Source organism: Microcaecilia unicolor, chromosome 3 (assembly GCF_901765095.1).
Source record: "Microcaecilia unicolor chromosome 3, aMicUni1.1, whole genome shotgun sequence".
Classification (NCBI taxonomy): Eukaryota; Metazoa; Chordata; class Amphibia; order Gymnophiona; family Siphonopidae; genus Microcaecilia; species Microcaecilia unicolor.
In genome coordinates, this window is record NC_044033.1 from 110,035,947 (window position 1) to 110,061,692 (window position 25,746).

At 46.1% G+C, this 25,746-nt stretch overlaps 1 protein-coding gene across 1 annotated transcript in view; it reads right to left on the bottom strand.

Annotated features, from left to right (window-relative positions):
* Positions 1 to 25,746, bottom strand: part of ACSS1 (acyl-CoA synthetase short chain family member 1) — a 167,199-nt gene that overhangs the window by 69,844 nt on the left and 71,609 nt on the right. The window contains exons 6-8 of the mRNA XM_030196271.1: positions 23,953 to 24,100; positions 17,944 to 18,081; positions 16,664 to 16,756 (exon numbers count right to left, since the gene is read on the bottom strand). Coding sequence (XP_030052131.1) covers positions 16,664 to 16,756; positions 17,944 to 18,081; positions 23,953 to 24,100 — 379 coding nt within the window. The remainder of the gene's footprint in view (positions 1 to 16,663; positions 16,757 to 17,943; positions 18,082 to 23,952; positions 24,101 to 25,746) is intronic.

Sequence of the window (25,746 nt, forward strand, 5' to 3'; positions counted from 1 at the left end):
CTAGAGATATTAATTTGGAAAATACAAAGATAGGGTGAATTCACATCAGAATATAGCTTGGCAGGTTGGTTCAGCTGTGCCTCACTGATTTTGTATCTCCAAGTGCATGGAAAGAGGAATACAATAAGAGTTAAAAGCCCATCCTGCCAGAAGTCAAATATTTTTGGGAGAGAGAGACAGAGAGAACCCTTCCCACAGAGTTTTCTCCCTTTTATGGTGGTGAAGCCACGCCCAGTGCATCCCAGGATTCACTGGGCAGGGCTGGGTGCCGCCATATTCAAGGCAGCGCTGGAAGAGTGTACTACTCCCTCCTCCAACAATAAGGTATGGAGTGGGAGGGGAAGAGGGCCACTAGACCACCAGGTTTGGGGGACTTGGTTTGCAGCCCATTAGGCCAGGGGCGTAGCCAGACCTCGAGGTGGAAGGGGGCCAGAGCCCAAGGTGGGGGGGCACATTTTGGTCACCGCCCCACTGCCGCCCCCCTCCGCCGCCTCACCATCCCTCCTCCGCTGTCCACTGCTGCCGCTGTGACATCTTGGCTGGCGGGGGTCCCTAACCCCCGCCAGCTGAAGACCGTCCAGCACTGGTCTCTGGCGCCACCACATTGCCTGCCCTGCTCGCTCTTCCCCTATGAAGTGCATCATGCACCATGTCATGTGGGGTCTTTAGTCCGAACTAACAAAGCTCAACCTTTTCTGATTCCTAATTCTTTTTATCCTCCCCTTTTTACCACCATTTCTATTATTCTTCAGCCAAAGAAACTTAAAGTAGCATAAAATTAAGTAAAAAAAAAAAAGGCAGTATTTACACACTGAATTAAAAGTGTCTATATTTAGCCAAAAACATTCAAATGATTAAAAAAAAATCACAGTGCTTTTAACAAGAATGGATACAGACAGCATAGACACAGCAGACAGAAAGAGTACCAAAATATTTAAGAGTCTGGACCGCAACCTCTTTTAAATGAGACTTAAAATCTAAATGTATATCCTTGAGGAATGGAAAAACAGGAGATAGGATAAAGACATTTAAAGGAAGAAATGTACCAGAAACAAGTGTTTTTCAGTGGAAAGAATGTTATAGAACAGTTCATGATATGAGGTGCAAAGATTGAAGGACTCAGTTGTATCATAAGGGAGTACTTCTTAGAAAAAATAGTGGATGCATGGAATAGCCATCAGTGGTGACAGGGAAAAATTAAAGGAGATTTCAAGAAAGCATGGGAGAAGCAATGGGGATTCACAACTGAAAGGAAATGGTGATAAAATTAAAAATCCAATAGGCTCTGGGTAGATTTAGAGAATGACACAGGGACAAAGTCTGTTCCCGTCCCTGCCCCATCCCCCTGGGTTGTGACTCCATCCCCGCAGGTCCTGTCTCCGTCCCCGCCCCATCCCCGCAGGTCCTGTCTCCGTCCCCGCCCTGTACCCGCAGGTTCTGTCCCCACCCCCGCTCCGTCCCCATAGGCTCTGCCCTCATCTGCAGAAGCCTCGAACAAGTATGATTTTTATATTTAACTGTGCAACTATTGTGCATAAATTACAAACAGAAAACAATAATAACAGTGAGCAGCTATAATAACCCTCCTCACCACCACCTTCTACCCTTCCAATCCCGACAATAGCTGATTTCTACTACCTCAAGGAATCCTAATCCACCCTGTTAAAATGTCCAGGGGTACATAATACAACCTGTTCTGTATGCCCTAGAGGAGAGAAATATGCCCTATGGAGCACTGTTATGATTTTTTAATCTGTGGATGAATAAGAAGCCATCAACAAGATGTGCTGGTAGCAGGATGTACAGGATCCCCCATACAAATTTTGCTATTGGTGGCCAGGATGTTTACTTGTTTTTCAAAAAAATCAAAATATCGTTGTCTGCATCACTCAAACATAAATAACTGTCCAGTTCATTAACAGGCTTCAAAGTCAAAAATGACACAGGGACAAAGTTTGTCCCTGTCCTCGTGGGCTCTGTCCACATGCCTGCCCTGTCTCCATGCCCGCCCTGTTGGCTTTGTCCCCATCCCCACCCTATCCCCATGGGATCTGTCCCCACCCCGTCCCCGCAAGCTCTGTCCCTGTCCCCATCCCCGTGGTTACTGCGTGTCCCCGTCCCCATGTCATTCTCTAGTTAGATTATCAGGAAAGTAAAACAGGCAGACCAAATGAGTTTAGTGGTCTTTATCTACCGTCATATTTTGCCTTTAGTTTCCATTAGGCATATTTGTGGTACAAGATAGTAGAACATCTTAATCCAGCAGATTAGAAGATCTAAAACAAAGTAATTTACTAGGGGAAGGCCATGTGAAAGAAAGCTGATTGATTTCTTTAACTGGATAACCAGGGAAGCAGACCAAAAGACAGATCTGATCTACCTAGATATCAGGAGCTCCATTCCTTTCAAAGGCATTTGCACTGTTCTGCTTAGAATGCTTCTACGTAAACTTGGCCACCAAGGGGTAAATTTGAGGGATAAACTTACACATTTCCTGAGCAAAAAGCAACAGAGCAAGGCAGTAAATGTTGTTCACCACTAGGAGAAGGCAGTGACCAGCAGGGTGCCAAGTCTGGTTGAGTCCTGGTGCCAGTTCTTTTCAACTGTTCTGTACGAATGCTCCAGAAGAGTTAGAAGGAAAGGTATGTGTTTCTGCATATGGCATGAAGATCTAACAAGCACACGGAGAAGTGGTGAAGTGTGTGGCAGATAAGATTCAATGCAAATATGTTGGCAGTACTGAGAGCAAAAGCTGCCTCTGCTAGTGAGTGAGCTGAATTTGTGAGTATTGTTTTCCTGGGAAATTTTGGGCCCCTTTTACAATGTGGTAGTACCTGTACCGCTGCTTTGCCGCGCGTCATTTCGGCACTACCGCCGGGCTACCCAGCACGTGCCATTTCCAGCACTTAAAAATTGATAAAGGGGATGGGATGACTTCCCTATGAGGGAAGGCTAAAGCATCTAGGGCTCTTCAGCTTGAAGAAAAGAAGGCTGAGGGGAGATATGATAGAGGTCTATAAAATAATGAGTGGAGTGGAACAGGTAGACGTGAATCATTTGTTTACTCTTTCCAAAAATACTAGGACTAGGGGGCATGCGATAAAGTTACAAAGTAATAAATTTAATATGAATTGGAGAAAATGTTTCTTCACTCAACGTGTAATTAAACACTGGAAATCATTGCCAGAGAATGTGGTAAAGGTGGTTAGCTTAGCGGGGTTTAAAAAAAGGTCTGGATGCTTTCTAAAAGAAAGGTCCATAGACCATTATTAAACTGACTTGGGGAAAATCCACTGCTTATTTCTAGAACAAGCAGCATAAAATGTATTGAACTTTTTGGGGATCTTGCCAGGTATTTGTGACCTGGATTGGCTATTGTTGGAAACAGGATGCTGGGCTTGATGGACTTTTGGTCTGTCCCGGTGTGGCAATATTTATGTACTTATGTACTTATTTTTTAGCACTGCAAGCTTACCTGGTGGATATCAGGCAGCCCTGCGCGTTGCCCAGTTACTGCTCGGTTAGCGCGGGAACACTTACCACCTCCTACGTGGATGGCGGTAAAGGCTGTTCCGGGAAATGGCCGCACATGAACCAGCTCACTTACCGCAGGGCCATTTCCCTTTCCCAAAAAATACCCTTTTACCTGCTGCAGTGAAAGGGGGCTTCGGCACACAGCAAATCCATGCGCCGACACTACCACAGGGTCCTTTTTACCGCAGTTTGTGTCTTAAAGCTTGGAAGAAAAGAAGAGATGGTAGAGTAAATTGATTAATTCTGTGTGTTATTTTCTTAAAACAAAAAATAATGCTAGATTATTTCAATGTCTGACGACCTTAAAAATGGTTATTACAGGTGTGTAATTGTCATGAAAGAAAAAAGCTAGTACACAGATACTGAAAGGAAGTTTGGATGGGCCCTGGTATAAGAGTTTGAGGAGACCAGCCTCCCCAAAACACGGTAAAGCTGGTTCAGGTTGACTGACGCAACAACTGGTCACTCTTGTTCTGCCTTTCCTTAGATAGTCCTCCGGTACAGCCAGCAGCAGAAAATGTGCTTAATTGCACGTCATTCCCTGCAGCCACCATTCCTAAATCTTAGGGTGTAATTCGGGAGCAGGTTGCTTGGTGGCAGTGATTGCGCAATGCTCTCGTATCTACTAAGCATAAGGTGATAAGACAGCTCCATGCCATTAGGCACAAAATAAGTCTTTTCTAGGTTGACTCCCTTTTAGCTATGATCTTGCTATTCCAATTTAAAAAAAAAAAAAAGTAGCACAACACATTAACAGATGCAACAAGGTAAACCAACATCTAGCTCAGGGGCTGATGCTCAAAGCCATGCACAGGTGGGCCAACAATGCAACAGTAATGTAAAGAAATGGCAAATTGAAGCTCGAAGCAAATTGTATGCAAATTTTATGCGCTGTTAAACTGTGTTGTTAAAACAAAAGTGGAGGGAGGAACATGCCTGGTGCATGCACACAAAGGTTTTAAGGTAATCGCGGCTGTTGTGTCCATTCCCAGACAAAAAATGGAAGAGTCAGCGGACACCTGCACTTTTTTTTCAAGTAAAAGCACACTTCCGCGCCTAAATATAAGCCTTGCAAAAATTCCATGTGCTAGTAGTATGTGTGAGGCTCATATTTAGGGGTCCTTTTACTAATGTGTGCTAACAGATTTAGTGCATGCTAACGATTAGCATGCACTAAATGATAAGACGCCCATAGGAACATAATGGGCTTCTTATTTAACACACGCTAATCATTAGCACACACTAAATCTGTTAGCACACCTTAGTAAAAGGACCCCTAAATATGAGCCTCACAAATATTACTAGCACATGGAATTTTTGCGAGGCTCATATTTAGGTACAGAAGTTTGCTTTTACTTCCAGTTTTGCTCGGTCACGTGCACATTTGTTAATTCCCGCCTGCCTTTACATAGTAACATAGTAAATGACGGCAGATGAAGACCTGTACGGTCCATCCAGTCTGCCCAACAAGATAAACTCATTTACATAAAACTTGTATGAGCCTCCTTCCACTTGTGAAAGAAGACAAAACCAGCAGTTCAATGTGAAAAATTGACAAGAAATCCACTCCTCAAAACCTTCAATGCAGCCCCTGAAGTGGCGAAAACTTTTCGGTGTTATAGGCCATCATTTCCTTCTGTGCATTGCAGCGCTCCCGTCCGTGCATTATGAAGGAATACTTACTAACCTCATTAACTACCATTTAAACATATTTCAATACAATCTGCAGCCATTATTATGGCTCACGTTAAAACCTGTGCTTGAGCCCTCTGAGCATTCGGCGTAGAATACTGTGCACGCAAACCCTCGTTAACCGCTATTTACGCTCGTAGTAGTTTTGAGCATTGGCCCCTCAGACTGCTATCTGTTCATTCATAATCAAGACCTACTGACTTATGAACAAAACAAAGAAAACTTAAATTGTGATTATTTCCAGGGGTACAACTGTAGTTTCATAAACCAATGGGTATAATTTTTGAAAGAGAAGGGCGCCCATCTTCCGACACAAATCGGGAGATGGGCGTCCTTCTCTCAGAGTCGCCCAAATCGGCATAATCGAAAGCCGATTTTGGGCACCCTCAACTGCTTTCCGTCGCAGGGACGGCCAAAGTTCACAGGGGCGTGTTGGCACCGTACCGAAGGCGGGACTGGGGCGTGATTAAGAGATGGGCATCCTCGGCCGATAATGGAAAAAAGAAGGGCGTCCCTGGCGAGCATTTGGCCGCCTTTATTTGGTCCATTTTTTTTCACAACCAAGCCTCGAAAAGGTGCCCAAACTGACCAGATGACCACCAGAGGGAATCAGGGATGACCTCCCCTTACTCCCCCAGTGGTCACCAACCCCCTCGCACCCAAAAAAAAAATAAAAATTTAAAACATTTTTTGCCAGCCTCTATGCCAGCCTCAAATGTCAGCTCCATCACAGCAGTATGCAGGTCCCTGGAGCAGTTTTTAGTGGGTGCAGTGCACTTCAGGCAGGCGGACCCAGGCCCATCCCCCCACCTGTTACACTTGTGGTGGTAAATATGAGCCCTTCAAAACCCACCAGAAACCCACTGTACCCACATCTAGGTGCCCCCCTTCACCCATAAGGGCTATGGTAGTGGTGTACAGTTGTGGGGAGTGGGTTTTGGGGGGGCTCAGCACACAAGGTAAGGGAGCTATGTACCTGGGAGTCCACTGCAGTGACCCTAGGGTGCTCGGTTGGTGTCCTGGCATGTCAGCGGGACCAGTGCACTACGAATGCTGGCTCCTCCCACAACCAAAGGGCTTGTATTTGGTCATTTTTGAGATGGGCTTCCTCGGTTTCCATTATGGCCGAAAACTGGGGACGACCATCTCAACATTTAGGTCGACCATCTCTAAGGTCGACCTAAGTGTTGAGATTTGGGCGTCCCCAACTGTATTATCGAAACGAAAGATGGATGCCCATCTTATTTCGATAATACAAGTTACCCCGCCCCTTCACCGGGACGTCCTTAGAGATGGGCGTCCCCGTTCAAAAATGCCCCTCTAGGTCTGTTTTATCCTTTAGAAATTGTTTTCAGCAAAAATTATTATTATTATTTTGTAGTTAACAAAACAGACCAGATATTTAAAATGATTTTATTGGCCAGGAGAGGCATTATATGTGTTTTTACAAACCGTGCACATCCCCTGCACGTAACATGAATGGGTGCCCTATACTGGTGTATTTTTACTAAGACGCGCTAATTGCAAGATTAGCGCATTTGTTTTTAATGCTTTTTCTTTCTAGGTTTTTTGCAGTAATAATGCCTGCAAGAACCTAACAAGAAAAGTCCTTAAATATAAATGTATTAGTTTGGCAATTAGCATGTCTTAGAAAAATAAACTAGTATAGTGCGTATTATATGTGTGGGTGCCTTATAGCAGTTTATTTTTACACAGGATCACAATTTGCATGAGTTATATGTGTTTGTGCATTATGGGCTAGATTTTAAATATGGAGATTAAAAGATTGGCACAGAAAAAAACCCCACTTAAGCAGTATTCTATAACGCTTAAGTGGAGAGGTAGTGCATAAATTTAGGAGCCGCCATTTGCACCAACAAAAACATGGTGCAAATCATAGGCGCCCGGTATAAGAGGCTTGGGGAGGCTAAGCCTCCCCAGCCAGAAGTTAACAGCAGGATCAGCAGCAGCGGCGCTCCGCGGTTTCTCCTGTTTCCCTCCCCGGCGCGACTCTCACTTGTCTTCAGGCTGGGCGGCTGCATCGAGTTCGAGTCCTCCTGCTGATCGGCGCCATCACTGCGCACGCGGGGGGTGGGACCTATGGGCAGTAGCGTACCGAGGCCTGCCCTGGGTGTAACTCGTTGGGGGGGTAATCCGGTGATGCCATCCATTGACGTCTTCTCCCTTCCCCAACTGGTGCGGTCCTGCATGGTGTGTCCCAGCATCTCCCCCCCCCCCCCCAACTAGTGTGGCATCGCTCTCCCTCCTCCTCACTCGCCCCACTCTACTAGTTTTTAAATTTCGAAGCCTCTGGCAGCATCAGCAATGTGAATGCTGCCTTCAGCCAGCCCCGGAAGCATTCTCTGTTCAGTGTCCCGCCTACGCGGGAAGTTGTATAGAGGAGGCTTCCGGGGCAGGCAGAAGGCAGCAAATAATTCATTGCTGAGATGCTGCTGGCGAACCTGGAAGTTTGGAGGCATGCAGGAGCGGAGTGGGCATGGAGTGAGGAGGGGGAGTGCAATACCGCACTAATGGGGGGGGAGGGAGAGCGATTCTTTCCAGCCAGACCAAAGGGAAAAGGGGGTGGGAGTGCAAAGAGAGGAAGAAAGAAGGGTGAGGAACATCATAGGAAGGGGACAAAGGGCAGATGCTGAACTTGGGGGTAACAGGGATGGGAGCACAGAGAGCAAATGCTGAATATGGGTGGAATAGGGACAGGGACACAGAGGGGGCAGGGGAGGTTATGGATAGGAGAGATAGTGAGTTAGAGGGAATGACAGTGGACATGGAGAGAAAAAAGTCAAATAGGAGGTAAGCAGAAGGTGGATATGGATGGGGAACAGAGAGGAGAAATAAAGATGGGGGGGGGGGAGAAACTGGAAAGCATATGTAAAAGAAAAGAGGAAGACACAGGCAGAAGGGAAAGAAAAGGCTGGCAGTGGATGGAAGGGGCAGAGAAAGCTGGCAGACACCATATGAAACGGGGAAAAGGGCAGACAGTGGATAGGGGCAGAGAAAGCAGACAGACGCTGGATGAAAGGGAGAGAGTGAAGAGAAGATGAAGAAAGCAGAAACCAGAGACAACAAAGGTAGAAAAAATGATTTATTTATTTGCTTTAGAATAAAGTAGTATTGTAGCTGTGGTGACAAATAGAAATGAAAATAAGGTGATCTTTTTGTTGGACTAATTTTAATACAGTTTTGAGCAACTTTCAGAGACCAAAACCTCCAACCTTAGGTCAGGACAGGACCGTAACAGCAGTACTGACCTAAGGAAGGAGGTTTTGGCCTCTGAATGCTAATTGAAAAAGTATTAGTCCAATAAAATGGTATTATCTTATTTTCTCTGTTTTGTTTTGTTTTATTTCTGTTTTTTAATTTGTAAAGTGGTGATTAATATGGTAAAATTATGTATAATCATACCTGATAATTTTCTTTCCATTAATCATAGCTGATCAATCCATAGACTGGTGGGTTGTGTCCATCTACCAGCAGGTGGAGATAGAGAGCAAACTTTTGCCTCCCTATATGTGGTCATGTGCTGCCGGAAACTCCTCAGTATGTCGATATCAAAGCTCCATCCGCAGGACTCAGCACTTAGAGAATTACACCCACGAAGGGACACTCTGCCCAGCTCACCACCGCCGAAACGGGGGAGGGGAATTAACCCAGCTCATCCCCACACAAGTGGGGGAGGGGAATCCGTCCAGCTCATCCCCGCGGAGCGGGGGAGGGACACCACACCCGCCGATGCGGGGGGATCTGGCTTATCCTGCAACCGCAACCGCGGGAGGAGCTGACTGACCCCAACACCGCCGAAGCGGGAGGGGTACAAAGCTGCCCTACAGCCGCACGAAGCGGGAGGGAGTGCCGGCAGAATTTATGTCTCAATCCAGCCCCGTAAAACGGGGGGAGAGGAATGCAGCAGCTCACTGTAACACAAACTCGTCTCAACTCTTGAAGAATCCAAGTGAAAAAACTTGAACACGAAGTCTTTCTGAAGTAACTGAAGACTAAACTTGCAGCTGAAATGCAATCAGAATAAAAACAGTACAGATATCTGGGAGGGGCTATGGATTGATCAGCTATGATTAATGGAAAGAAAATTATCAGGTATGATTATACATAATTTTACCTTCCATATCATCAAGCTGATCAATCCATAGACTGGTGGGATGTACCGAAGCAGTACTCACCCAGGGCGGGACATTGACATCCCTGACCTCAACACTGAAGCTCCAAACCGGGCCTCCGCCCGTGCAGCCACCGTCAAACGGTAATGCTTGGAGAATGTATGAGCCGAAGCCCAAGTTGCCGCCTTGCATATCTCTTCCAAGGAGACGGATCCGACCTCTGCCATCGAGGCCGCCTGAGCTCTCGTGGAGTGAGCCTTCAGCTGGATAGGCGGCACCTTCCCTGCGGCCACATAAGCCGCTGCAATGGCTTCCTTGACCCATCTTGCCACCGTAGGCTTAGCAGCCTGCAGACCCTTACGAGGACCTGCACACAGGACAAACAGATGATCCGATTTCCGGAAATCATTGGTCACTTCCAAGTATCTGATGATGACTCGCCTCACATCCAGATATTTAAGAGCAGAGTACTCCTCTGGGTAGACCTCCCTACGAAAGGAAGGGAGACAGAGCTGCTGATTCACATGGAAGCGAGAAACAATCTTGGGCAGGAAGGAAGGCACTGTGCGAATAGTCACTCCTGCCTCAGTGAACTGCAGAAAAGGCTCTCGACATGAGAGCGCCTGGAGCTCGGAAACTCTTCTGGCTGAAGTGATAGCCACCAAAAAGACTGCTTTCAACGTCAGGTCTTTCAGAGATGCCCTTGACAAGGGTTCAAAAGGCGGCTTCTGCAATGCTCTTAGCACCAGGTTGAGATTCCACGCAGGCACCACTGAGTGCAGAGGAGGGCGCAGGTGATTAACTCCCTTGAGAAAGCGCACCACATCTGGCTGCGAAGCCAGGGAAGCACCCATCAGGCGGCCCCTGAAGCAAGCCAGAGCCGCTACCTGGACTTTAAGGGAACTGAGCGACAGGCCTTTCTCCAGACCTTCTTGCAGGAACGCCAACACTGAAGAAATTGGAGCAGTGAAGGGAGAAAGTGAGCCTGCTTCACACCACGCTGCAAATATACGCCAAACCCTGGCGTAAGCAGTAGAAGTAGAGCGCTTCCTCGCTCTTAGCATAGTGGCGATGACCTTGTCTGAGAAGCCCTTCTTCCTCAGACGCTGCCGCTCAATAGCCAGGCCGTAAGCCCAAAGGGGGAGGGATCCTCCATCACCACGGGACCCTGATGTAACAGGCCCTGCTCCACTGACAGCCGCAGAGGATCGTCGACTGAGAGCCTGATCAAGTCCGCATACCAGGGACGTCTGGGCCAATCCGGGCCCACCAGGATTACCCTGCCGGGATGCTTTGCCACCCGGTCTAGCACCCTGCCCAACATGGGCCAGGGCGGGAACACATAGAGGAGCTCTTGTGTCGGCCACTGTTGGAGAAGAGCATCTACTCCCAGGGATCGAGGGTCCCGTCCTCTGCTGAAAAAGCGCGGCACTAGGCAATTGGCCGATGACGCCATCAGATCTAGGCTCGGCTGGCCCCAGCGCTTCGTGATGTCCAAGAACGCCTGAGCAGATAGCTGCCGCTCTCCGGGCTCCAAAGTATGGCGACTGAGAAAGTCCGCCTTGACATTCATGACTCCGGCAATGTGGGCCGCTGAAAGCTGCTCCAGGTTCGCTGCCGCCCACTGGCATAGATTCATAGCCTCCTTGGCTAGAGGGGCGCTCTTGGTACCTCCCTGGCGGTTGATATAGGCCACAGCCGTGGCATTATCCGACAGGACCCATACAGGCTTCAACACCAGTACCGGGATGAACTCCAATAACACCAACCGAATGGCTCTGAGTTCCAGGAGGTTGATAGACCACTTGCCTCTGCAGGAGACCAGAGCCCCTGCGCTGTCCTTCCCAAGCATTGGGCTCCCCAGCCCATCAAAGAGGCGTCTGTCATGACGACAATCCACTCCGGGGACACCAGAGGCATTCCTGCAGACAACTTGTCTGTCTGCGTCCACCAGCTCAGCGGCTTGCGCACTGCTGGGTCCAAGGGAAGGCGCACAGCATAATCCTCCGACATCGGAGTCCAGCGCAACAGCAGAGATAGCTGTAGTGGTCTCATATGAGCCCTGGCCCAGGGCACTACTTCCATCGTGGCCGTCATAGAGCCCAACAGCTGCACGTAGTCCGAAGCCCGAAAAGGAGAGGCTACTAGGAACTAGTCCACCTGAGCCTGAAGCTTGACAATCCGATTGTCTGGCAGGAACACTCTGCCCACTTGGGTGTCGAATCGAACTCCCAGATACTCCCGGGACTGAGTCGGGCGCAGCTGGCTCTTCTTCCAGTTAATGATCCATCCCAGGGAGCTCAAAAGAGCAACTACCCGGTCCATAGCTTTGCCGCACTCTGCATAAGAGGGGGCTCGGATCAACCAGTCGTCCAGATAAGGATGGACTTGTACTTCTTCCTTTAGCAGGAAGGCCGCTATGACCCCCATTACTTTGGAAAAGGTCCGCGGAGCAGTAGCCAACCCGAAAGGGAGGGCTCTGAACTGGAAGTGTCGTCTCAGGACTGTAAAACGCAGAAAGCGTTGGAGAGGAGGCCAGATGGGAATATGCAGGTACGCTTCCTTGATGCCCAAGGAAGCCAAGAACTCTCCTGCCTTCACTGCCGCTATAACAGAGCGGAGAGTCTCCATGCGAAAGTGCCGCACTTTCAAGGCCCGATTGACCCCTTTGAGGTCGAGGATAGGCCGGACAGAATCTCCTTTCTTTGGTACCACAAAGTAAATGGAGTAACGTCCCTTGCCAATCTGATCTTTTGGCACCGGAACGACCGCACCCAGGCGGATCAGGTTGTCCAAGGTCTGCTGCACTGCCACAGCTTTGACCGGAGACTTGCAGGGAGAGAGTACAAACCCGTCTCTTAAGGGTCGGCAGAACTCTAGCTTGTAGCCGTCTCTGATGACTTCCAGCACCCAAGCGTGTGAAGTTACTGTGGTCCGCTCACCCCGAAACGAGGACAGCCGTCCTCCAATCTGCACTGGGGCGTGGACCAAGGCCCCGTCACTGGGTACGAGACCCTGGGGGAGGACCGGAGGGAGCAGCTCCGGGACGGCGGTCTCTGCGAAAGGAATGCTGCTTGGGGGAGAAATTCCTCTTGAAGGAAGAGGGAGCAGAGGAGCCCGGCCTGCCCGGGCGGTACCGACGGGCTTCCTGAAACCGTCCTCTGGAGGGACCGGGACGGGTACTAGCCCGAGCCCTGACCTCTGGTAACCTCTTGCCCTTAGACGTGCCGAGATCGGTCACGATTTTGTCCAGCTCGACCCCAAAGAGCAGCTTGCCTTTAAAAGGCAATCTAGCCAGGCGGGATTTAGAGGCGTGGTCAGCAGACCAATGTTGCAGCCAAAGCCACCGCCGCGCAGAGACTGTCTGAGCCATGCCTTTAGCTGAGGCTCTCAAGACAACATACAGCAAGTCTGCCAAATAGGCTAAGCCCGATTCCAGGGCCGGCCAATCAGCCCTCAAGGAATGATCCGAGGGGGAAGCCCGCTGCACCATAGTCAGGCACGCCCTGGCCACATAGGCACCGCAAACCGAGGCCTGCAAACTTAAAGCAGTCGCCTCAAAGGACGACCTTAAGGCCGCCTCCAATCTTCTATCTTGGGCGTCCTTTAGGGCCGTGCCACCTTCCACCGGCAAAGCCGTTTTCTTAGTCACCGCAGTGATTAAAGAATCCACGGTAGGCCACAGATAGGCCTCACGTTCACTTTCAGGTAAAGGAGAGAGGCGGGACATAGCCCTAGCCACTTTGAGGCTCGCTTCCGGGACATCCCATTGAGCCGAAATTAAGGTGTGCATGGCATCATGCACGTGGAAGGTTCTAGGCGGGCGCTTCGTCCCCAGCATAATGGCAGAGCCAACAGGGGCTGAGGGAGAGACGTCCTCCGGAGAGGAAATCTTCAAAATGCCCATGGCCTGCACTAACAGGTTGGGCAAATCCTCTGAGCTAAAAAGCCGCGCTGCAGAGGGGTCATCCGCTCCATCCGAGCGGGAATCCATCTCCTCCAAGGAATCCGCAAAGGACCGTTGGGAGACCTCAGACACGCTGCCCTCATCTACATCGGAGGAGACAAAGTCCTCCAAGGCCTGGAATCAACCAGAGGGCGTTTACCTCTGGGAACCTCAACCTCTTTACCAGAAGAGGGAGCAGGGGCAGCGTTTTGCATGAGGAAAGCCTGATGCAGCAGCAAAACAAACTCGGGGGAGAAACCCCCCAGACTGTGCACTTCCGCAGCCTGGGCAACAGCCCTAGACGCACCCTCAACCGGCGCTCGCAAGAGCGGGGGAGAGACATGCTGCGCATCCAAAATGGCGTCCGGCGCGACACTCCGCGAAGGAGCCGCGCGGGAAGAACGGCGCTTAACTTAGCCGCTTTGTGCCGTCACCCAAATTAAGGGCGTTCATGGCATTAATGTCTCCAACCTCAAGGGCGGCCCACGAAGAAGCCGTCCGAGCCGCGTGGCCGGCCAAGATGGCGGAGGCGAGGAGCGGGGGATGGGCGTTTATGGCGGGAAAAACCGCCACGCCGGAGAAAGGACCGGGACATTCCTCGGTCACGAAACTGTCACCCAACAAGGGCGAATCAGGCTGTAAGACCCCCGCATCCCCTCTAGAAGCGCTCAAGCGATCCGGGGAGCGACCCTTTGCGCCCTCGCCCTCCGACGCCATATGCCACGAGGAGAAGAATCGGGGAACCCCCTGCCCGCTATAAAAAGGTAAAATTACCTGCTTGCCGCTCCCAGCTGTAACGAACTGGTGTCCCAGTGAGTAGCTGCAATGAACGTTTAAATAAACGTCGAAATAAACGCCTTTAAGGATGTTTAAAATTTTCTTTTTTTTTTTTTTTTTTAACGGAGCCAGCGGGAGGGGGGAGAAAAGGAGGGACCTGGCACCACCAGGTTTGCACTTGCTCAAAAGAGCCCTCAACCCCAGGCCTCAACAAAACCTAAGGATTAGGCTTGGAGGCCTAGCCAGAGCTGCTGCTGTGTGTGACCACCACCTGCTGAGATAGAGAACATACTGAGGAGTTTCCGGCAGCACATGACCACATATAGGGAGGCAAAAGTTTGCTCTCTATCTCCGCCTGCTGGTAGATGGACACAACCCACCAGTCTATGGATTGATCAGCTTGATGATATGGAATTGTCAGTTTTTTCAAATTTACGTCTGCTATCTTTATATTTTGCACAGTACTAGGGATATGCATCACTGTTTCTCTGGCGTTGCATTGTATGTGGAATCTGGCCTCTTGGGGGTTCAATTTAATTTTTGTCTATATAGTTCTATTTTAGTTTGTGGTTACTTATTCTATACTTAGTGAGGATGTATCTGTGTTCTATGTGTTTTTGATGACTTGTACTGTGCCAAAATTGAAATTTGAAAACTCTTTATCTCTATCTGGTTGTTAATAAAAGGAGCTCATTCTGAATACCATCCACCCTAAAATGATGTTTTGTGGCTGTACATGAGAATTGTGATATGATCCCTTGTTTCATATTGTTGATGGTCTGTGATGTTGTCCGTATGGGTGGTATATTGGTGTATTAGGGTCTGCCCAATGTAATATTTATGGTACAGTAAGGTTCTGAGTGTGTTTTTGCACAAGTTTGTGCATAGTGTTTTGCAGTTGAGCGATTGTGATTAATATATGATTTGAGCAACCACTTTATTCTTTGACATATGATACATATCTAATATCTAAATTTAATAAAAGGTATTAATTGTGACTTTTATTTTTATTTATTTTTTTCTGTGTGTTATCAGACAATTATGGATTTAAGCTCCACCCCTAACCCCACCCCCTTTAGCCTCCCCAAACAGTTGGGCCACCGACCGCCTATGGTGCAAATGCCCACGTATAAATTTACATGCAGAGCACCGTTATTCTATAATTACGCAACTCAAAACCATACTCCCGATCTGCCCTGAAATGCCTATGACCCTCCCATTTCTGCACCTCCTTTCTGCAATATACGAGGCACCTGTCAAGGTTTCATGTGACTTATTAATTGATCAGTAAATGCTCCATCAATCAATATATTATTGAACATCTATTGATTGACCCCTGAAGAAGGCTGATACAGCCGAAACACGGACCGTGTTGGGTCCTAATAAAGGTTTTTCTGGAGCATCTTACCCTTGAGTGTGGTGACTGATCTGTTGACATTGGGCCCTCTCCACCCCCCTTTTTTCTGTTGCATACTTACAAATACACATATTCATGTGTACGTTATCTGTGGACATTTATGCCTGCTCCTGAGCTGATGTAAATGTCTGTGGCTTCACTTCAGCTGCAATTTATGCAGGATTTGTGGTTGTATTTTATAAAGATACATAAACATTTATACGTCTTTATAAAACAGGTCATACAAGTGCCTTCTTGTCCTCCCAACCTAGGCAATCTTTCTATAAAATTATCAAAAATGAATTTACTTTGCAACTATGCCTCCACTCTATCCAACTACGGCCCCAGGAAAACCTACACGCAGACCCCCAAAAATTCTGCTTATGGTGCCTTAAGTTGTGCGTGCTAATTTGGCCGCATAGCCAAATTGTGAGCACAACTTAATTAACAAGCCAATCAATGCTGATAATTGGTACTTAATTAGCAGCACTAATTGGCTTTAATTAGAATTAACACACACAACTTTCTAGGCGTATTCTATAACACAGTGCACATAAATTCTAATCTGCGCAGTCAAAAGGGGCGTGGCTATGGGCATGGAGTGGACGGGTTGTGGGCATTTCAAAAAATGATATTCTCTACTATAGAATATACCCAATCTGCGCCTAACTTAAGCCTGGTTTTAGGTGGCCTAAATGGGTGCGCCTAAATTTTTAGTCACAAGAACAGTGCATGAGCCTATTCTATAAACTATGCCTAACTTATAGAATCACACCAGCCATGTGGTTTTTTGGCACTGATTTTTAAGGCACCATATATAGAATTCATCCCAGATTGTGTAAAAGTAGGTTTGCTCTTTCCATGAGCTCACTTTCTGCATGTGTATACCCTACGCAATGTTACAGGAGCCCTTTTTCACATGAAAATGACACTTTACATAGAAAATGCTTTTCACTGTGACCAACTTTTGTTACTGCAGCCTTTTGCAGTTCCTAGACAGGCATAACAGATTAGAAAACGTAAGAACAGAACAGCTTAACTTATAATATCAACTAATCAGTAGGTTAGTGAGCAGCTGGAAATTACAATATTGCGCCAACACAGCAAGGATAAAATGCAAAAGATCACAATGCATGCAAGAACATTGTCTACCAGCAGTCATGTACTCCCATGATAAGAGTTTACCTGTTTGCCACCAGGTATCCACAAGGGTGCACCTGTTCTCTCCCACCACTTTGTAAAACCATTCCCAGGCTTCATGGTTGATGGGCTCTCCCACTAAAACCAAAGTAAGAAAGATTAAATACTACTACTACTTATCATTTATATAGCGCTACAAGGCATACGCAGCGCTGTACACCATACACAAAGATAGTCCCTGCTCAAAGAGCTTACAATCTAGATAAGACAGTACACAGACAGAACACTTAAGGGTAAGGGAATAGAGAGGTGAGGATAAAGGACAGGGCAAGTAAGTTAGGAAAGCAGTGGTAAAGAAGTGGGTTTTCAGTTTTGATTTGAAAATGGCCAAAGACGGGGACAGACGCACAGGCTCGGGAAGTCCATTCCAGGCGTGAGGTGCAGCGAGACAAAAGGAACGGAGTCTTGAATTAGCAGTACAGGAGAAAGGGATGGATAGACTCTTTACTGCTGCACCAGGAACACTGTGAATTTTTTTTAGATACTGGTCTGTCTCCTCACTACTCGTAGTGCTGAATATGGACATGGGTATCATTATGTATGATGTCTACAGCACCAATGAATGCAAACAGTGCTACATAATACATATGAGAGAAGTCCCTTCTCTTTGTAGAGTTTACAATCTAGTTAAGACAATATACAGGACAAAAAAAAGTGCTATGGGAATTTCAAGAATCAAGGAAATGGCAAGTCAACAAGGTTGTTTTAAGATTTATAAGGAGCCTCGGAAAGGTGGCTTTTAGACTGGATTTAAATAAGATCAGGGAAGGAGCGTGGTGTATGAACTCAACAAGCTTTTTCCAAGCAGCAAGATGGGAAGCGCAAAGTTAGGAAGTTAGCAGTAAAGCAGAAGAGTGTAGAGAAGACTGATTTGTCCGATGAACAAAGTTCATGAGGAGTGATATAGGGAAAGGTGAGAGGGGAGAGTTAGTGAGGAACTTCAAAAAGTTGAATGAGAGAAGTCTTAACTAGATGTGGAAGCGGATAGTGAGTCAAGGCAGTCCCTGAAAGAAGGGAATGGCTTGCATAAGGAGGTAAGGGGTGCAAAAGAGCAAGTTAAAAAAAAACTCGACCACCCAAATGTGCCAACAAGCCATACAGTGTAATCAATGGCAAGATCTGACTTTCACAGATTACATATTCTGTTAACTGCACTTAGCAAAATGATTTTTCACAATTTTTAAGTCAAGCATTAGTGTTTCAAAAAGATACATATTTGGAAGATGAAAATCAGTGCTATACACAAGACCATAGGTGTTGCTTACCTGAGCCCAGAGTTCTTAGGCTAGACCGGTCATACTTCTTTACCCAGCTGTCTTCATATTTCAGCAGCAAGCGGACAGCAGTGGGTGCACCATAAAACTGATTAATTTTCAACCGTTGCACCATCTCCCAATATCGACCTGAAAACCCCCCAAATACATACAGTTAATCAGGTTATGGTAAAATGAAACAAACACTTTCAGTGTTAAACAGGGGAAAAAAACCCACAGAAAATTAATACAATACAATTGTACCTTGCTTATATTCCACCATTACAACATAGCTGCTTCATTGTAGTTTTCCAAAAGAAAGCCAGTCATTACCAGGAAGTTACAAACATTTAAAAAGATTATAAAATTGTACCTCCAAGATAAGAAAACCAATGCTGACTGGAAAATTACAAACTATTAAAAACCACTCTGAAATTATGCTTCCAAAAATAAGTGATAGTGTGACTTGGCAAGGCAGAATGGAACCCTCAGAAAACACACCAGACGGCAACGTAAGGTCAAAAAGGAAATCTTTATTACTATGTGCAAGGGAAACAAACAAGCCTTTTTCCTCACAGTTTCAATACTCTTCATGGAAGTCTCTTAAACACAGGCTCACTTTCAACAGTCCACCTCTGGTATGGCTACTGTCTTCCATATACAATGTGGTCATTACTCATTGTTCAGCAACCAAGGGATTATGAGCCTACCTTGACAGTCTTCTCTCTTACAAGCATTCAACCCTGGAATTCCTCACTCAGCATACAAGGTCTGGGCTAGGGCCACCCTTCTTCCCTGGAACTCCATCAGGTACTATAGCCTAAGTCAGATCACCTTATGAGGATTCTTTCCCTCAGGACCTCTCCTGGAGACCTCTTGCCTCGGGGCCTCTCTGATCCACTATGCTCCAGGGCATTTGACTACCTCCTGGCCTGAACCCCGCTCCTCAGACTCTGCCTCTGATATGTCAGGTTTAGCGCTGCGTATGCCTTGTAGCGCTATAGAAATGCTAAATAGTAGTAGTAGTAGTAGTGCCACCCTGCCACAAGGTGGCTGAACTGCAACCTCAGTGCGGGAGTGTTCCTAGGGACACCTGCCACTATACCACTCACTCCTCACATCTATGAAAACTCATAATCTGAGTAGACCTAATGTCTATTGGTAAAAGATGCCGAATTTTTGTTGCTTGATATAAGAATAAAGAGGTGAAAAACATGTTTATATTTTATATTTCCTGTTAGTGGAAAATGAGTATTAACCTGACTCCCATTCTGTAATATTTTATGCAATAAAAGAAAGATTGATAATCCAGATGTTACAGTACACAATTTGGAGATTGTACGTGGCTCTATAGGTAACCAATGCCCAATCTAACTTCCAAGCACTACATAACAATCTAGCTGTAGTATTTTGTGATGTTTGTAATTGTTTTTTCAATTTCTCGGAGCACAGCACATAAATAATGTTATAATAATCTAAATAGGAAAGGATAAGGTCCTGGATAATAATTTTAAAAAGGTCAAATAAGAAATACTTTATGTCTCGACATAATTGCTTAAGTTTCCAAAATACTATCCTGCTTAATGAGTTAATGTAAGCATCAAAGGATAGGGCTGAATCTAGAATAACTTTTTTAAATTGGTTTTATTAGGAAGTATATTATCTCTGAGGGTCAAACCATTAATAAGTAAGGAGTTTGAGGAGGAGCCTAGGCATGGCATTTTAGTGTTGTCTATATTCAACTTCAAACAATGCTCGGAAGCCCATCTTTCAACTGTGTCAATACATTCTTGCACTGTTAGATATAACATTTTTACCTGTAGACAACACTAGAACAAGCAGGGTGCTGTCATTTGTGTAAGTGCAGAGGTTTACCTGTAGTTGAGTCAGAGCAGTTCCAAGAGAATTCAAAAAGATATTAAAAAGAATTGGAGAAAAGGGAGAACCTTGAGAAACTCCACAATTTAGTGTCTCTGACTTTTTCACTCTATAGCTTCTTTCTTTTAGAAAGCCTTTAAACCAATCAAGTACTCTTCCCAATTTCACCTAGCATCTGCATCATAAATGGGTGGCTCACCAGGTCAAATGTGGCTGATAAATCAAATTGTACAATTATGGCCTGGTGTCCCCTATTAAGGAAATTAAACTCTATTGAGCTCCATTTAGAAAGGATGGCTTTTACATGTGGAAATGCCCTGAACACGTAAATAGTGATTTTAGAAAGCTGCTATTTACCAGCAATTTCTATACATGTTGACTAAAGTTGCGCACAATTCTGGCTGTGCAGCTGAACTGCGCACATAATTTAATTAATGAGCCAATCAGTACCGATAATTGGATCTTAACAAGCAATTAATGGCACTAATTAGCAATAACTAGAATTTACGCACACTACTTGCTAAGCCAACGTTTTTCAACCGGTGTGCTGCAGCTGCTTCCCAGGTGTGATGCAGGGATCCCAGAGATATGCTGCATCTTCCACCAGCACCGCATGTGTCCCCCACCCTGCACCCCGCCTGACCTGGCATCTTTTACCCATGCCCCCCACCCAAATCGGCATCTTCTACCCGCGATCCCACACCCGAACCGGTATCTTTCACCCACACTCCCCACCCGAACCGGCATCTTTCACCCGCACTCCCCTACTGAGATCCACCAACATTTTATTCCTTCCCTCATCCCCCATTGCTCTTCCAACCTTCTTATTAAGTACCAGCAGTGTCAGCGATCAAGGCAGGCCAAACCTGGAAGTTTTCTTTCTGCAGCTCCCACTGCCTCTGATGCAACATCCTGCCCCACATAGGTGGGAACTGCAGAAAACAGCTTCAGGGAGCAACCTGCCTGGATCACTGGTGCTGCTGGAATTGAATGAGAAGGTTGGAAGAGCGTCAGGGAGAAGAGGAAAGGCATAAAAATAGTTGCAGGACCTCGAAGGGGAGGGTGGAAGATGCTGTTTCTCAGGAAGCGGGCGTGGGTGGAAGATGCCAGCTAAGGGAGAGGGCACAGGTAGAAGATGTCAGTTCTCGGTGGGGTGGGCACAGGTGGAAGATGCCTGAACTTACGGGGAAGAGAGGAAAAAAATGTTGCCCATCAACTGAGCAGAGCAGTACAGGCTGGGCTAGGAAATAAAGATGCATGACCATGAGGCAGGGAGGGAGAGAGATGCTGCTGAGGGGGAGGCCAAATGGAGATAAGAGAGAAATCAGTGAGAAAAAGAGTGGAAGAGAGGTTGGAGTAATGGAGGGAAGGAGAGAGAGATACTGATGGGTGGGGGGAGGCAGTGATTTTATTTTCAGTTTAGTGAATGAATTATGTAAATCTGTCGGCTTTATTTTGCACGGTACACGAGGACATGCTTGTGGTGTTGCAAAACATGTAGAGTCCACTATCTCTGCTTTCAGTTTTTGTCTGCATGTTTTTTGCGGTTCCCTATTTTGTATCAGGTGAGAGTCATGTTTGCATCTACAACTGAGGTGAAGGATTCTGTGGTATATGGTGTCTGTGACTCTGTGTAGAAATCTGTAACAGTCCGTCCTGCTCCAGCTTCCCAGTAGCAGGTATGTTGGTGCTCTAATGTACTTCAGTAGCATAATTAAATAACTACTTCTGAAGGTTACAGGTATGGGTGGGAATGGAATGGATCTTAGCGGGGACGGGCAGGTATGGGTTATATTCCAGTGGTGTGCCTTGACAATTTTTGCTCCTTGTAACTGTGCCGTGAGATGAAAAAGGTTGAAAATCACTGTGCTAAGCATATTCTATAAAGTGGTGCGCATAAATTCTGCCATGTGGAACTCAGAAGGGGGTGTGGCCATGGGAGGAGCATGGGCGGAGCATGGGTGTTCCTAAAATTTACGTACAGTGATATAGAATACACCTGCTCCGCACCTAACTTAGGCGTGGGCATTTACACCAAGTTTTACTTATGTAAATGGCCGCAATTACATTTAGTCGCAGGGATGGGCGTTAGGCATATTCTGTAAATCGCGCCTAACTTTAGGAACAGTCTATTGAATACACCTAGGCATATTTTTTTCAGCGCCAATTTTTTAGATGCAATATATAGAATCTAGCCCTTAACGAGTAAAAGCTGCATATCGCAGGGTGGCAGGGGGTGTGCTGTGGGCACAGTTTAGTTGGGCCAGAACAGTATGAAGATATTCCAACTTTACAACAGAAATGCACAAATGCCTTTAAAAATCTGGATTTAGACACTTATACCTGACACCACAGGTGTCTAAATACTCAAGTGAACGGGGGATTTGAATCAATGATTCTTTTTTTTTTTTTGGGGGGGGGGGGAATTTTGCTTGCCACTCTAGATGTCCAATAAAAGAGTTATTTCACTTGGCTCCTTGCTTGTTTTTTTTTCTGGACATGCAGCTTTTGTAAAATCCAACACTTACACAGGTGAATGACAATTCTATAACTGGGCACCCGCATCTACACACCACTGGTGCATATAAATGTACAGAAAACAACACTTTCATGGAGTGGAGGAATAGCCTAGTGGTTAGTGCAGTAGACTTTGATCCTGGGGAACTGCGTTCGATTCCCCCTGCAGCTCCTTGTGACTCTGGGCAAGTCACTTAACCCTCCATTGCCCCTAGTACAAAATAAGTATGTAAACCGCTTTGAATGTAGTTACAAAAACCTCAGAAAGGCGGTATATATCAAGTCCCATTTCCCTTTCCCTATTTGAGATTCTAGATGGAATGTTGCTACTATTGAGATTCTGTTGCTACTATTTGAGATTCTACATGGAATGTTAATGTTGCTATTCCACTAGCAACATTCCATGTAGAAGCCTGCCCTTGCAGATCAGCAACGCGGCTGCGCAGGCTTCTCTTTCTGTGAGTCTCAGGCTCACAGAAACAGAAGCCTACGCGGCCGCATTGCTGATCTGCAAGGGCAGGCTTCTACATGGAATGTTGCTAGTGGAGGAGTAGTCTAGTGGTTAGTGCAGCAGACTCTGATTCTGGGGAACTGGGTTCAATTCCCACTGCAGCTCCTTGTGACTCTGGGCAAGTCACTTAACCCTCCATTGCCCCTGGTACAAAATAAGTACCTGAATATATGTAAAGCGCTTTGAATGTAGTTGCAAAAACCTCAGAAAGGCGGTATATCAAGTCCCATTTCCCTTCCCTAAATGTATTCTTGCGCATGTAAATGGCACCAATATGACTAAGCACTATTCTGTAAGGGTGTGAGTAAGTGGCGTAGCTCATAAATGCAAGGGGGGGTATTCTCGAAGGTGAAGCATAGGAGGGACACGATCAGGGCTGCCAGTTACACACACAACGTAGAGAATATGGTATATTACTCATGCCCTTGCCACAGTTAGGGAACCACAGTTACACCAGGTATAGCTGCAAGCATGTAAACATTAGGCATGCTTATGCTAGGTTACAGCAGCATTCTACACAGTGTCTGGAAAAAACGAGACCCCTTATATAGTTTCAAAATACTTTGAAATTGTTTAAACTCCCCCCCCCCCCCCCCAATATTCAGCGCTATTTAAGTGAGCAGGAACGGCTCCCAGCTAGTTAAATAGCACTTAACCGGCTATCCGTGAATATTCAGCGGGAGAAAGTTGGTTATTTCACGCTGAATATTCATAGTCAGCGCTTAGTGCAGTAGTCCGCACCCCAGCCAGTCAGGTTTTTGGGATATCCACAATGAATATTCATGAGCGACATTTGCACTGTTCATGACCCTCCTATGCTTCACCCTCAAGAATACCCTTCTTGCATTTATGAGCTATGCCACTTACTCGCACCCTTACAGAATAGCGCTTAGTCATGTTGCTCCCATTTATATGCAACTTTACAGGCTGCAAAAAGGTGCTTTCCCATCACTCACTATCACAGCTCAGTAGGACATTTCTGGGATACATTTTGTAACTCTGCACTCAGTGATGCCAATGTAAGCAATCTATCCTTAAAGAAACACAGCCTTGGCTTTCACCAGAATAGGTATAGTGGTACATTGGATCCAACTTGAAATGCAATGTTTCCTCACCTGGATTAGGGTACAGCGGAGTGCTCTCAAACAAAACAGTAGTGGCTCCATTGCAGAGTGGGCCATATACAACATAGCTGTGCCCCGTGATCCAGCCAATATCTGCCACGCAGCAAAATATATCACCTTGCTTGTAGTCAAACACATACTGGAGAGAAAAAAAACAGTCATAAAATATGAGCAAATCTATGTAACTTACAAACATAGAAACAGAGAAAAAAGTAGGCAGATAAAGACCATATGGCCTATCCAGTCTGCCCATCCATGCCATCTACTCTCCCTTAGAAATCCTATGTACTTGTCCCAAGCTCGAATTCAGATACTGTTTTCATCTCCACTATTTCCGCCAGGAGGCTGTTCCACGAATTCACCACCCTTTCCGTGAAGAAGTATTTCCTCAGGTTACTTCTGAGTCTATTCCCTTTCACCATCATCTTAAGCCCCCTCATTCCACATAAAGGAACAATTAAGTTTTCTCCCCCTCTGAAGAAAATGTGACTGTGGCGAAATGGTGAATTTTCCAGCATGTGAATTGTAAGAATATTTCATGAAGTGTATTTCTCTAGTTTGGCCAGCAGGTGGTGCATATTTTATGTTTAAAGCTGTTACAGAGAAATGACTGTTCCAACTTCTTTAGTTTAACACAAAGAGTAAGTAACCTGCAGTGATGTGGCCAGCTACTTTTAAAAAATGTTGTTCTGGGCTCTAATTGGCCCATGAGCGCAAATTCAGTCTGGAAATACTGGATTTTCCTCCAGTCTTGGTTTGGAAGTAGAGAGAGAAAGACCACTTTACTGAGACCCTGTGAGCAGTTATATTCTGTAATCTGTGAGCAGATATATTTCCTGTACTTCCCAGGCGCTCTCCAGGTAGTGGTCTAAGTTACAGGGTATGTAGCAAGCAGAACCAGGTGCAGAACGGGTGTATAGTCAGTCACATTAAAGGCTTGGGAGAAGAGCCAGGGTTTTACCTGCTTCCTGAAGTAGAGGTGGCTCGCCTGGATGGGCCCCTATTTTGAACCTATTTTATCAGACAAAGGCACTTTTATCATATAAGCCCTGAGATGCTGCAGAAATCACGGCTGAAAAGAAGCCACAGCCATTTCCACCTATTCGGCAGAAGGTGTAAATATTTGCACATGAGCGTAAACATTTTATAAAGTACGCACATAAATCATGATTCTGCCCCTGAATACGCTTACACTGAAATCACGAACATGCTTTTATAAAATCATCCCCTGTACATATAGCGTGGCTGAATAGGCCAATAATTTGAAAGACTATGTTAGGTGCTTCAAATTATTTAGCAGATGTTCTGCTAAAAATGGACTTCAGTAACAACTGGGAGCCAGAAATCGCCATCATGGGCATATATGTAACAGAGTTTTATAAACTGAATTTCAGCAAGGGAGAAAAGCTTTAGAGAATGGATTCTGTAGCAGAAACTCATTCCTACTGTGTGTTTCTAAACATTTTATAATTTTATCATGGCAGCAAAATGTAGGGTTTCATCTTCAGCTGATAGTTTTCGTTGCTTTAACTTCATCCTATTCTGTCCTATAAACAAACCCATCAGGAACCAAAAAACATTTCATGCTACAACAATGTTTGGCTTCTATCCCGAATACTATCACTATTTTCCGTTTAGCTACTGGACAGTGGCCAAAGTGAGACTCATTCATGCCAGGTCTGAATATGTTTCTTGCCTACTGCTGGCTGCATTCCCTGGCAGCTCACAATTGTCAACTCTTCGTCTGCAGATTGAAGACGGCAACATTTTAAAAATCCAGAACCA